At 34.0% G+C, this 14428-nt stretch overlaps 1 protein-coding gene and 1 long non-coding RNA gene across 4 annotated transcripts; both read left to right on the forward strand.

Moving 5' to 3' along the window:
• The first annotated feature begins 3758 nt into the window (after nt 1–3758).
• On the forward strand, nt 3759–8749 carry LOC133678503 (zinc finger CCCH domain-containing protein 67). Of its 3 annotated transcripts, XM_062100808.1 has the most exons (6): nt 3759–4389; nt 5008–5073; nt 6129–6269; nt 6385–6660; nt 7674–7943; nt 8372–8749. In XM_062100808.1, exons 1-6 carry the CDS (start codon nt 3919–3921, stop codon nt 8567–8569), a joined length of 1422 nt encoding a protein of 473 aa, XP_061956792.1. In that variant the 5' UTR covers nt 3759–3918; the 3' UTR covers nt 8570–8749. The 3 variants fall into 3 exon arrangements, with proteins under 3 accessions (XP_061956792.1, XP_061956793.1, XP_061956794.1); XM_062100809.1 differs by lacking the exon at nt 3759–4389 and having other exon boundaries at nt 5036–5106; XM_062100810.1 differs by lacking the exons at nt 3759–4389; nt 5008–5073 and adding an exon at nt 5117–5640.
• Nucleotides 8750–11375: 2626 nt separating this feature from the next.
• LOC133678095 (uncharacterized) lies at nt 11376–12088 on the forward strand. The gene is made up of 2 exons (XR_009835896.1): nt 11376–11443; nt 11740–12088. It is a non-coding gene; the product is annotated as an uncharacterized LOC133678095 (long non-coding RNA).
• The last annotated feature ends 2340 nt before the right edge of the window (nt 12089–14428 follow it).

The raw sequence follows: 14428 nt of genomic DNA on the forward strand, positions 1-14428 counted from the left end.
GCTCTGAAATTTGCAGCCAAAGGAACAGAGACACAGGGCGTCTAAACATGGAGACAAATCCCTTTAATGGAAATTCACGCGATACGACCCGAACTAACAAAAATATATACATAAAATCATGTTTTATATGATTAGAGTTTTCTTTCAATAGAGTGTTCTACCTCCATTAAAAAAAAAAAATGGGTTATGAATTGGAATATCTTACATAAAGATAGATTATATAATGAACCCTATACTCAGGAACAAATCGAAATTAGACTTATAAGGATTTATATAGTAGACTAGGTGTAAAATATAAGGGCAAGATGAGCTAATTTCTTCTTATTTTTTTCTCCTATATTTTGAAAACATAAAAATAAAATATAAAATACTTTCTAATTCATATACTTATGAGAAAAATCATAGAACTAGCTTCTTCTTTTTAAATCAAAGTTTAATTTTTAACGACCTCTAATTTAACGGATATAATATAAGTATTATTTTATTTTCATAAAATATGTGGTGTAATTTTGAAGAATTTCATCAAATAAATTATCATAGATATTGTGAGTACAATTGCGCTTTTCCAGTAGTTACTAGATCCTAGATCCATGGACCAGCGCTCCATATTCCATAAAATAATAATAATAATAATAATAATGTTTAAAGCATTATACGCCCCTTTTTAAGAAGAAAAAAATATTTGTCACTTAGGTAATACATCTTATTGGGTCAAATAAATTGATTTATTTTAATTAGATGATAAATAAATAGCAATGACCCATTTTTTAAAAGGAAAAAAAAAATATAACTCAATTTCCAACCGATAAAATATAAAATGATGAAATTGAGTAAAAATAATAATAAAAACAAACCGACTCGAGTAAATTTGTAACTCAAGTAATAAAGGTGGGACAATCTAATGGAAAGTAAAATGAAAAAAATTACAAAACATAATTTCCAACAAATCAAATATAGAAGTGTGAGATTGAAAAAAATAATCAACAAATAAAAAGGACCTAAAAAAATCAAAACTAGTTAAGACAATTAAACTCTGTGACTGAGATCATGCTAAAGGGATAACCAAGAAAAAAATATCCAACATAGGAAAAACAATGAATATTAATTTCATATAGAATTGAATTTTGAAGGACAAAACCAAGAAAATATTAAAATTAAAAAAAATGATCTCATAAAAAGATTCAAGCTAACCCGGGTAACCGCCAAACCCGTGACTTAAGTAATAAGATTGAGAAAACTCGGTAGAAAAGAAAGCGAAGAAAATCCCAAAGCCTTTTTTTTTTTACAAAAGGCTTATAATGGCGAATGATGAAGTCAAAAAAAAATGTTAACTTTTTAAATAACTGATGTGGAATTTTCTCTTAGATTACTAATTTGAGGTTTTGAAGAAAAATTGCATCTTGACCTAACAAAAATCTTGCCTTGAAAAATCAAAGTTATATATGTAATTGATTACCCTCATCCTATACCTATAACAAGACGTGAACGAAAAATATAAATCATAATGAAGTTGATCAATTATTCAAATAGTTTGTAAGTTAAATCAATAATTCAGTATGAGAATTACTTAACTATACAATGAAAAATAAGTACACAATATGCGACAACTTGTAGATAATTCATCAACTAATAAAAATCATTATAAAAGTGTATTTATATGTAAACCCTAAAACTAATAGGTCAGACATGCACCTATTTTAAATAAAGTCCAAATTAATTAAAATAAGGTTTAAAATAATAAAAATAAATAAAAAATTGTCTAAGATTATTTTTTCACCATTTGTGTGCAAATGATAGTGAAAAATATCAAAAAGAAATAATTGTTGAAGAATCCTTAATGAACAAAAGTCTAATACCTTGTAAAATAATAATTAATTTCTAACCAATTAATTCTTCTTATTTGATATGAATCTTTGTAAATTTAGTAATCTAAAGGCTGCCACATAAGTTTCCAATAACATTAAAGATTTCTTATAGTAAATGGAATCCATAACTCTTAGAGAAACAATGTTATTTTCATTTTCACACTTTGTTGATAGATTCTAGGCTCAACATCAAACACTTCGTTCTTTCTTGTTCGAATGAATTAGCGGGCCTAAAATATATTATTGGAAAGGTACAAATGTTTAGTTTCCAACTTAATTAAAATTGCATCCAAAATCTTCTTATAGCTTTATATATTATCTGAAAAGTAGACAAAGGTTCAAACTAATATATTTGAACCTTTTTAACTTAAATATCTTAACAAAGCTTATTTAACTTCTCTTGGATCCATTTTGTTTTAAGCCTTAAAATAGACCCATTGAACGCTCATAATGCTCATAATGGATCCAATGATGTCATAGTCAAGATCACATTTCTCGTTACTCAGGTCATTAGACCGAAAACATCTCATTTGAAAAACCTACAAAGCTCAATTTTTAACTAATCAAATGTTGAATGATAAAATTAAAAAATAATCAATTATACATAAAGATCCTTAAAAAAATGAGGATCTAAATTGAAATAAAAAATAAATTATAAGACAAATAACCTTTTTTATTGAAGGATGAAATTGAAAAGAAAATTTAATTTAACAAAAAGACAAAAAAAAACTATTAAAAAAATGAGGATCAAATTAAAAAAAACATATCACAAATTTTAATTCAAATATAAAATTGAAAACAAATTAAAATTTTACAAAAAAAATCAAAATAAAAGAATAAAAACCAAATTACAAAAGTTTTACTTTATTTTTTGAATTTATAATTTTTAAATTTTTTTTAACATGAATACAACAAGCAAAATGGACAAGAATCATGAAATGACCAGAATTTAGCATAATTACGTTGAAAATGGTTTTTTTGGAAACTTTTATATTTTTATTTTTTTTTCTTCTGATTTTTGAAAAAAAATATTTTGAAAATGGAGATAAAAATTTGGGCTTTGACATCAATAATAAGTTCAAAATATCTTAACAAATGGATTTAATAAAAAATAAATATATAATTTTTTTAAACAAATAAATTATATTTGATTAGTGTCCCATAACAAAACAAAAAAAAAACAAATAAATAAAAGAGATAGAAGTATATTTGATTGAAGTGATAAATATAAATACAGAAATAAATCTAATTTTGAGAAAATTTTAAAATGAATCCAAAAGTTTCATCCTTATAAAATAGAAAGGTTCTCTCAGTTTCAACTAGGGTCAAGGAAAAAAATCAATTAAACTAAGAAAATTAGAAAAAAATTAAAAAAACCGAACCGTGAAAAAAAACTGATTAAATCAATTAGAATTAAAAAAAATTGACTGGTTCGGTTTCGGTTTTATAAGTCTAAAATAAAAAAAACCAAACCGAAAAAATCAGAAAAAAATTGAGCCAAATGAAAAAAATCAAGCTAAACCTGTTTGAAGCGGTTTTTGTTTTAAAAAAACAAAACCGAACCGAAACCAGTCGGTTTGAACTAGTTTCGGTTATTTTTTTAAAAATTTCAATTTAATTTATTTTTTATAAAAACTGAACCGACCGAACCGAAAATGATAATCTTAATTCCAATTCAATAACCAAATCTTAGGGTTTAAATACAATAATTTTAATATATTGATATAAAACTTGTATCATTCTAATATATTTTTAATTAAAAAATATTTAAAAAACTCTGAATTGTATACAGCTCACAAGCCCACTGTAATGCGGAGGTGAAGCAGTAGCAGGTTGCAGGTAGCAGGTGGCAGGTAGCTGTGCAGTTTCAATAAATTTCAACATTATTTATTTTAATTTTAATTTAACAAATACAATACATACGTGTAGTAGTAGCGTAGCCTCGTAGGTCATTAAAGGCAACACCACTTCGCCTTTCCATCTCTGTCCTCTCCCACCCCGTTTTTCTCTTTCACCAAATTTAGGGTTTCAAATATTGAAATGTGGAGGCAAAATGGACCAACAAATTGAATCACCTATCCCAATAATTCATAAAGAAATCCCTCAGCTGGGGTTTCAATCTTTCTCTTCCTCTCCCCGATTCCCCTCTACGCCGTCTGATCCTGATCAAACGGCCCTGGATGACGATAACCATCTTCATCAAGAGCTACAGAACCAGCTTGACTTGAAAGAAGAGTCTCTAAATTCGAATGATTCTCATGAAGAAGAAGAAGAGGAGGAGGAATTCAAGAGTGATAAAAAGATTGAATTTTTTTATGAGAGCATTGAGAAGGTAGGTGATGGTGGTGATGATTTAGAGAACAAGAATGAGAGAAGTAACGACATTGAGAATAATAACAGCAGTGGGTATCATCAGTATCCTGTGAGACCTGAAGCAGAGGATTGCGCCTTTTATATGAAGACTGGGACTTGCAAATTTGGAGCTAATTGCAAGTTTAATCATCCTCTCAGAAGGAAAAATCAGGTACAACTTGTTCTTTTTCTTGAGTTATTATCTGATTTGTGTTTTTATGTGTGTGTATTTTGTGGGTTTTGTGCTGTTGGTTTAAACGTAGTGTTTTTAGATAAAGAGGACTGTGGTTTTGTATTGTGGTTATTTTCTGTGTATTTTTAAGTTTATTGGGGTTTTATTGTCGTTGGTCCAAATGTAGTATCTTTGGCTGAAGGGGAGGTAATTGCTTATGTTGAGTGTGTTTATTGCGTTTGTTTTGGCGGTTGGGAGTATTTTTTATGGATATATTTTGCTGGTGTTGTGATTAAGGGGTTTGGGGATAAAAGGAGGGGTTTTGGTGTTTGTTGAAAATGGTAAATGTGGATGATTGTAGTATTAATGTATGCTGTAGTTGTTTCTTTTGATGGGAAATGGTTTTTGAAAGTGATTCTTGGATTTTATTTTCTTGTTCATGTGAAAATTTGTGGCGTAATGAATCAACGGACTTGATTTTTTTTCTTTTGTTGCTTAAGTCAGCTGCTGGAAAATCCTGATATTTTACTGTTTCAAGACCTATCAGTTGGATTTATGTGACTGGGCATTGCTAACTAATTGCCATTTTTAATCTTTTGAAATTTGGTTGATTACAAGACTGTCAAGGAGAAGACAAAGGAAAGGGAAGAAGCAACAGAGAAGCCCAGCCTGATTGAATGCAAGGTTATTATTGCTGTGTATTGCTAAGAAGTTGAGGTTATGCTTACTCTTTTCTTTTCTTTTTTCATCTGTGTCCTTTTGCTTGCCATGTTCACGATGGGCAAGCATTCCAGGATGCCTCTGATGCTGCCTAGCATCTGCCAGGCTTTTGCACCCTTTTCACAAAACTTCCTTTAACTGAAGACTACTATGTTTGGTCCAACCAATTTGTTGGAAGGAAGTGCTAAATCCTTCCTTCCACTCAAAGCATTTCACTCCACTTGTGACATAGCCTGCTTCCAATCCTGAATGTTTAGGAAGATAAGGGAAGGCCACCTGAGGGGCATTCTCATCAATCAAGTGGTGCTCCTCTTCCTAACCAGAGACTATAGTCCGTCCACTCCCTTGCCTTTCAGCTGATTCTGATGGCTGAACTCTCAACGGCCAGAAGAAAGACTCCTACTCCCACATAGGACTAGGCCATAGGAGGTGGAATGAAGCCTGCCTTCTCAAGCTGGAAAAGCAAATATCACTAAGGGGTTATTTTTCCCCATAAATGGAATTGAAGGCTATGTCGAAATCGCAATCTTGGTATTGTGTAGTCTTATTATAATTTCCTTATCTGATGTTGGCTTAATTTGTAGACATTTGGGATAGGATAACGATTCTTGCTTCTTTATGGTCTATGGCTGCAAGGTTTTGAGGATTTAACTAGTGAAATTTGCATGCTTTTTAACTGAAATTTCCCTATTATTCTTTTCTTCCAGGGTCATATGTCTAATTTTTTTACTCGATCATCTATGTTCTCCTCTTTCCAATGATTTTAGTGATAGAAAATATCAAAATGTTGTATGCTTGTACTCATTACGAAATAGTTTTCTGTTAATTCTGGTCAAAGTGAAGGACTCATTTAATAGTTGCTTAGTCATGTTGTGTTCAAACCTACTTTATTTTCTCCTTATGTAAGGGTTAGGGTTTAGTTATGTTGGCATTTTTTTTGTTTGAGTTATATGTAATATGTTTGGCTGAAGAATGACATTTTTTTTCTCTATTATAATCATTTATTGAGCATGCTGCAGTACTACTTGAAGACAGGAGGCTGTAAGTATGGAACAGCTTGTAGGTTCAACCACTCGAGAGCAAAATATTCAGTGCCCCCAGTGAAAATTCCAATGTCACCAGCTTCAGAGCTCAATTTTCTGGGTCTTCCAATCCGACTGGTATCTCTTCTATGCATGCTTTAAAACTTTTGATATATGTTTGCCAACCATGCTGAGGTTTGTTATATTTAAGTGGCTTTGCTGAAAAAATTCTAACACACACTATCAATCACAGGGAGAGAAAGAGTGTGAGTATTTCATGCGTAATGGCTCCTGCAAGTTTGGAGCTAACTGCAAGTATAATCATCCAGATCCTACAGCTGTGGGAGGAAGTGACCGTCCTTCAACATTTCTTAATGGTGGATCTGCTTCTCTACCAGTTCCATCATCATCAAGTGTAGGTTCTTGGTCTTCACCGAGGGCATTAAATGATCCTACATCCTTTGTCCCAATTATGTTTTCACCAAATCAAGGAGTTCCTCCTCAAAGTCCAGATTGGAATGGATATCAGGTATTTACATTGATGCTTTGCTGTTTTAAGTTTTATCAATTTTAACCTAGCAATATAGGACACTTTGTGAGTTTATTGTTTCCTTGGTGGGTGCAGTCTGACACTACAAATGGTCCTCTTTTCTGTCTCGTGTTGCCTTTTGATTTATTATTCTTTCGTTAGCTTTTAGAATATTCTACTAGATGGTTTTCCAAGTGTTCTTACTTTTAGATGGTCGTCCAAATTCATGTTTTTCTCTGATTTATTCCCTGTAATTGACCATTAGGCCTGAGAGAGGCTGACATCTAGTGGTGAATGTAAGTAAATGATGATGTAACTGTACAGGATATCCCAAAATGTAGAATTATGTGGACGGTCTGTTCTGCTTTAACTATCAAAGTATTTTCTATACGACCACATCCAGCTTTTATTATGATGTACTCTGCCATGACTTATTTGATTTGGAAATCACAGTGATCTCTGACAATTACTTATATATGCGAGCACTCTGCAATTTATTGCATTCACCATGACTGATGCTGAAGAGTATAAATTACTTTTTGCTCACACTTGTCCTGAAAACGCTCTACTCAGCCTGGGGAGCCCATTTGTTGTATTCAGTCACATACACTATTTTCTGGTGTTCAACTACGTGTAGGGTAGAGCATGGAGAATAATGGAAGAGTTACCGCTGAAGATATAATTATCTCCTGCATTGAAAGAAGTTGGAATGTGTTTTGCATATCCCTTGCCTCACATGTCAGATCACTTAATGACTAATATTTCCATTTCCTTTTAACCGTTCCCTTTTTCATTCTAGTAAAGTTGACAGTTCAATTGATGATTAGCATTCTTGCTTTTCTTCAAGTGACTTTACAGAGTTTATGTTTCAGATTTTTAAGGGTGGAGGTGTGCTTATTTAGTTGACTAAACATTTGCTTAAAACAACTGATTATTGAAGTTTTTTGTGTTTAATTGTATGCTTTTATGGCTTGTCAAAGATAAGATTTGATACCCTTTTCTGACTTGCCTAGGCTCCTCTATACCCTCCAGAAAGAAGTCTGCATCCACCTCTGTCATATGCCTTAATCAACATTGCAACTGAAAGCAATGTCTATGCACCTCAGCAACAGCAAATAGTAGTTGATGAATTCCCAGAACGACCTGGTCAACCGCAGTGCAGTTTTTACATGAAATTTGGGGACTGTAAGTTCAAATCCAACTGCAAATATCATCATCCAAAGAATCGGATCTCAAATTCACCCCCACTAACTCTAAGTGACAAGGGCCTGCCACTGAGACCTGTAAGTTTATTCTTATTTCCAGATTAAATCTTATGAAGGATTTATAAACTTGGGAAATCAATGTGGTAATTTTTGTCTTCCCATTTCTTGTCTTCTCTTGCTAATGTTTTTCTGCTCTTTCCATTTACTATAGATACTATATGTGGAAATTTTCCAGTAGGTGAAGTATCTTTTGAGTTTTAGTTGTCATTGACTCGATCTAGATTTTGTTCGAGTAGAAGACGCATGAAAATAACTCCAAGCACATCAAATCTTTTCTAAATAAGCCTCCAAGAATAAAACATTATATATGCTTCTGAACCAGTCCAATAAACAACGTTCTTACAACAGCACATCCCATTGAAATGACTAGCTTTCTTAGTCTTGCTATTAGAACTGATGAGATTTTAAATAATTGCACCTCTCTAATGGTTGTCTTTCAAATCCAGGATCAAAATATCTGCTCTCACTACAGCCGCTATGGTATTTGCAAGTTTGGGCCTTCCTGTAAATTTGACCATTCAATACAACCAGCTTCTTCAATAGGATCTAGTGATGATCAGAACACTGCTTTTGGCAACTCTGTGACCCAGGAAGCGGCTAGAATGGCTGAAAGCGGAAATGGAAGTGATACAGCGGTTGAGTAGCCTGTGTAAAAGTTTTGCATCAAGCTTTCTAGTGTTCTAGGATCGACAAAACCGAAGACCTAAAATTTTCTCATCGAAACATGGATGTTCTATTGAACTTTTTTTTTTGTTGCCTTCCTCTTTTGAGCGGCCACAAGCTTTTCAAACGGTGGCATTATATATTTATCTTGTTTTGCGTCACCACGAGCGAAAGTGAAATCAGGATATCCAAATTCCCTCTTTTCAACGCCTATACCAGTTTTATTTGTTGCAATCGTCGGATTATTCCTGGCCCAATGGTTCCTGCCTTCCTGGGTTGTCTTGGTGGCCTTTTCTTTTGCTTCTTATCTGATTGAGTTTAATTTACAGTTGCTTCTGATAATCAAACGCTATTTGAAAAATCGCCTAGAGAAGTGCTCAAAATTATCGAAAAAGGAAAAAAAGTTCTGTAAACTAAATATTGCTTTAATAAGGAAAAATTATAAATCTTTTGTTTATTTAATAAGCGGGGGAACACTTTGTATACCAAAATTTGGTCTAATTGCCATAAATCTATATCTAATAGTACCTTTTCTGTATTACAGTGTATTTGGTAGTACAGAACATTTGGACAAAAAAAAGTTAAAAATGTTTTATACTTGAAAAAAATATTAAATTAATATTTTTATATGATTTTGATAATTTAGATATGTTAATATTAAAAATAAAAAAAATATTATTTTAATGTATTTAAACAAGAAAACTTCATGTTATCAAACAAAAGTTTTATGTTATTGTGCTGAAAAAGAACCCTTCTTTGATTTTAGGTTATGAATTTTAGGTAATTCAGAAAATATAAGGTCTAATGCTACACACTGAAGGAGTCACAGGTCTTCAAATGAATAGGAAGACGAAGTTTGTAGACATTTCCATTAATCTTCTACAACATCTTACAAAGAACAATCTTTCTCTCCCGAAGCAACCATCCACAATTTAAGGAAACCAGTCATGCTGCTGCCATCACACAACTTCACAACAGCAACATTAACCAGGATCTTAGGAATAACAAGGCTGATCCACCTCAAAAAGACACTTACCATAACCTTGCTCCAACGAATGAAAGCTCAGCAGAAGAAGAAATTACAGCCATGCAATCTGAAAATCTTTTTTCATAAAGACACTTACCATAACCTTGCTCCTACGGTTATGTCTTGCAACCAAGATGGAAGCTCAGCAAAAGAAGAAATTACAGCATTCAATCTGCAAATATTGGATGCTTTATCAAATCTCTCTAAGATGGAAAAGATCTTAATTGTTTATGGAAAATAAACTATTCCTAGTTTACTACGTACTCAGAGAATTAATTCATTACTCTCTCTTTCTATATTCTCCTTTTGGTTTTAGAACCAGAGTGAGCACCAGCACAAACCTTCCACTGTCAATATGAATACACTTTCTTTGAATGTTGGAAACTTTGATACACTAAAACTCAGTCCAACCAACTAGCCTTTATGGCGTGAACAAGCCTTAGCCATTGTAGAAAGCCAAGATTTGTTAGGTCATCTTAACAAAAAAGAAACTACCCTCTACACAATATATTACACCAACACCAAATACCATCAATTTTTCAAATACAAAACACTTAGAGCTTGAGCTAACAGAAGCTTTTGCTGCCTGGCAAAAGTCTGATCGTCTTCTTCATGGCTGGATAATTGGAACACTCTCCAAAGAAGCCCTTGGACTCATGCTGTAATATGCTAAAACCTCTATCTGTGTGTCTACCTACAACCATATTACAACATGGGTCTTCCTGCTTTTTTGATGTTCCCCTCATAGCACCACCACTGCCTCTTCGTGATGCTGCTTCTACACATACCATGGAGACTACTCCTCCTACATCAGATGCAAATACTGCACAGCAGCCACTCTTATCTTTTGAAATTGAGACAGCTCAATTACCTTCCCAAGCTGATTGTCAAACAGCTCCATGAATACCAAATGAAGCCACTACTGCACAACAACCATGCTCATCATCTGTGATTGAGCCCGTTCAATTTGTTCCACATTCTACTCTAGAAAACTACACTCTACCTCAACCAAGTGTAGTAGTTAAAACTGTCTCTACAATTCATCAGACACTACCCCGTCTTTGCACATACTTCTCGTTCCATGATGACACACGATCTCAACATGGAATTATCAATCACAACCCCAAGTATGCATTAATATCTACTAATTCTACTAATGTTCCTCGTGAACCCTGTACCGTTCGCTCTGCCTTTGCTCATCCAGGATGAAAGGCCGCTATGGAGGAAGAACTTGCAGCCTTTCAAAATAAAATCTGGTCACTTGTCCCTTGCAATCCTCTCATGAATGTCATTAGTTCCAAATGAGTTTTTAAAACTAAACTCAAACATGATGGCTCTCTAGATCGACTCAAGGCTCAGGTTGTTGCGAAAGGATTCCATCAAATTGATGGAGTAGATTACACTGGAATCTTTTCTCCCATTGTTAAACCAGGCACCATTCACATGATTATTACCATAGCTCTTGCTAAGCAGTGGACTATTCGTCAACTTGACGTAAAAATGCATTCTTACATGGTTTGATTTCAGAGGACATTTATATGAAGCAACCACCAGGCATGATAGATCCCCGATTGCCACACCTTGTCTGCAAACTTAACCATACTCTTTATGGACTGAAATAGACGCCTCGTTCTTGGTTTGATCGGTTTAGCACTTTTCTTCTGAAATATGGCTTTTACTGTAGTCCAACAGATCCCTCTTTATTTGTTTTTTAATTTGATTATGGCACACTAATCCTTCTTCTCTATGTAGATGACATCCTTCTCACAGGACCCACGACTTCTCTTGTCACAAGCTTTATTCAATTATTGAGCCGTGAATTTGCAATGTAAGATTTTGGGCCTGTTCATCACTTTCTTGGCATTGTGATTTCTCAAACTAGCAGTGGTCTTTAATTGTCTCAATCATACTATGCCCTTACCATCATTGAACAAGCTGTCATGATTGACTGTAAGCCCATGAGTACAACTCTTGAAGCAAGGACTAAACATGCTCTGTTGCACATTTGAAAATGGGCCGACATATTCTACGATATGTCAAAGGCACCACGATATGTAGAAGGCACCATTGATATTGGTCTATATTTTACCTCTAATACTACTTTGAATTTATGTGCCTTTTCAGATGTTGATTGAGCCGAATGTTCTACTACCCGACGGTCAGCAAATGGGTATTGCATCTTTTTTGGTCAGAATCTTAATTCCTAGTGTGCAAAGAAGCAACCCACAATCTCACGCTCCAACACTAAAGTTGAGTATCATGCTATGGCAAATACTGTAGTAGAACTTCCTTGGCTAAGCTTTATCCTTAAAGACCTTCACATCCCAGTAGCATCTCTTTCGGTTCTCTATTGTGACAATCTTAGTTCTCTTCATCTGACTGTTAATCCGGTGTTCCATGCTCGCAGTAAGCATATTGAATTAGACCATCACTTTAAAGTGAACGGGTTGCTCTTGGACATCTTATCACGAAACATGTCTCCTCTACTGATCAAGTTGCTTACCTCTTCACTAAGCCATTCTCTAAGCCGTCTATGCTTAGGTTTCAATCCAAACTTTGCCTCCAGCTCTGACAAAGTTTGTGGGAGCGTAATAACAATCATCCACAAGTTAAGGACAACAGCCATGTTGCTGTCATCACACAGCTTCACAACAGCAACATTAACCAGGATTTTAGGAATAACAAGGCTGATCCACCTCAAAAAGACACTTACCATAACCTTGCTTCAACGAGTGAAAGCTCAGCAGAAGAAGAAATTACAGCCACGCAATCTGCGAATCTTTTTCATAAAGACACTTACCATAACCTTGCTCCAACGGTAATGTCTTAAAACCAAGATGGAAGGTCAGCAGAAGAAAAAATTACAGCCATGCTTAATCAAATATCTCAAAGATGGAAAGGATCCTATTTTTTTATGGAAAATAAACTATTCCTAGTTTAGTTAAACACAAACACCTTAACTGTTGATTGTATATAAAAACAACTATGCCTATTGTAAATGTATTTTTCACGTTTCTTTCTTACTACTCAATAAAAGAGAATTAATTCACTACTATCTCTTTCTATATTCTCCTTTTACCTTCAGCTATTGTGAAGCAGAAAACCAACTAGCAGATATATTCACAAAAGCTCTTCCTAAAATCAGATTTGAATTTCTCAGGAACAAGCTGGGAGTATCAAGCAAAAGTCTCAAGGAGGGGGGTTAGAATGTTGTTACTTTTTCTACATGCACTATAGTGTATGTCCGCTTTACGTCTACTTTGTGTCCAGTGTATGTTACTGTATAAATCTACTGATATTCTGCAAAATCATGGCTGAAGCAAATCTACAGAAATGTCAGTAGAGGTTCCTAAAGTTAAGGGATATGTTGCAAGCTTTGAGGGTATTAGGTGAAGACTTTATTGATATAAAGCTCTAGCAGTCAAGACTTTTGTGTCTAAAAAGTCATGTAACGTTTTCCTGCAATGAGAAAAAAACACCAAGCTTAGAATTTCTTTGCTGCAAATTTGCAGTCATCACAAAACCAACAATTTTCCTCGGAGATTCTCAAATTGCGTGCCTCTTTCTATGATGTATGTATAAGCAATATTTATCTTTTACATTCTTTCTCAGACTTTTGTATCTATTGAGCCTTGGTTGACATCCGGCTTTTCTTTCAGGAAAAAAGTGACATTCCATGGAGTTCCTAAACTAACAATAATGCTCAAGCGCTTGGTGCTTGATGTTTATGAAAGGGACGATATTAGCCTTTTTAAATTCACATTGTTGATTAAGACAGCTCCTCATCTGCATAAATTTCTTTCGCTGGTAAAAGGTCTTACTTCTTAACTCCCAATATACAAATCCAAGGCTACTGAAAGTTACTGTAGAAGCAGAAAAACATGCTACCAGACAAAAGAATGCTAGCAGAAAGGAGTAGAATCAGGCTTAGCCTTACTTGGATAGCCTAAAAACAAAGACCATAGTGGTTCAAAACTAAAACCAGGAACAAAATGTCACCAAGCACAAAGTACACCAGCAGGAGTGACAGTAGTTGCAGCAACTCTGATATTGTTCTGGTGTCCTGGGACAGAATATGAGAGAAGTTTGTCAAAATGCACCAAATACTTGAAATTCCTTGTTCTTCCCTTGTATTTGACGGTGAAAGTCTATCACAGGAGGGATATTTCTAGTGTTCGATGTTGTACGCATACATGCTTCCATTACATGTATAATAAACAGTGGAAGATTGGTTGTTAGTTCTCCTAGTTTATGATAATTCATCGTGGAGGTAGTAAATTTTTCCTTACCTTTACTGGTTTGGCATACAAAACAATACACTGGGATACAAAATTTCCAACCATTCCTAAAATATTTATAGGCTATCTCTAGTATTAGTCAATATTATGGCCAATGAAACGTTGTTTTCTATGTTCACTAAGGAATGAGATATTCTTACAGGATCATTTACTTGTTTCATAAGTTAAACCAGTAAAGAAATGAGCTATGCTAGCGTTGTCACCCTGCTCTATGCTATACACAACTATACAATTAAACTTCTAATGCCCAACGATACAGGCAAGACCACCCAAATCTCTGCTATACACAAACACGTACAATTTCTAGTTTCAACATCATTAAACCCGTTCCCAAAACTGATTTAAGTATTAAAGGATCCCCTAAACACACAAGAGACTTTGTTTTGTTGGTTATATCCCATCCTGAATAGCCTAGTTCATTGTCAATCGTGGAAAGTCTAGAAAATCGTTTGAATTTTTTCTATTATTTCATCAGTAAATTATGTGCTCTAGAAAATTCTTACACGCTATGTATA

Source organism: Populus nigra, chromosome 18 (assembly GCF_951802175.1).
Source record: "Populus nigra chromosome 18, ddPopNigr1.1, whole genome shotgun sequence".
Taxonomy (NCBI): Eukaryota; Viridiplantae; Streptophyta; class Magnoliopsida; order Malpighiales; family Salicaceae; genus Populus; species Populus nigra.

Coding starts and splice junctions, on each gene's coding strand:
- LOC133678503 (XM_062100808.1), top strand. CDS start 3,919: ATGGACCAACAAATTGAATCACCTATCCCAATAATTCATAAAGAAATC. Junction 5,074..6,128: donor CCAGCCTGATTGAATGCAAG/GTTATTATTGCT, acceptor AGCATGCTGCAG/TACTACTTGAAGACAGGAGG. Junction 6,270..6,384: donor TGGGTCTTCCAATCCGACTG/GTATCTCTTCTA, acceptor TATCAATCACAG/GGAGAGAAAGAGTGTGAGTA.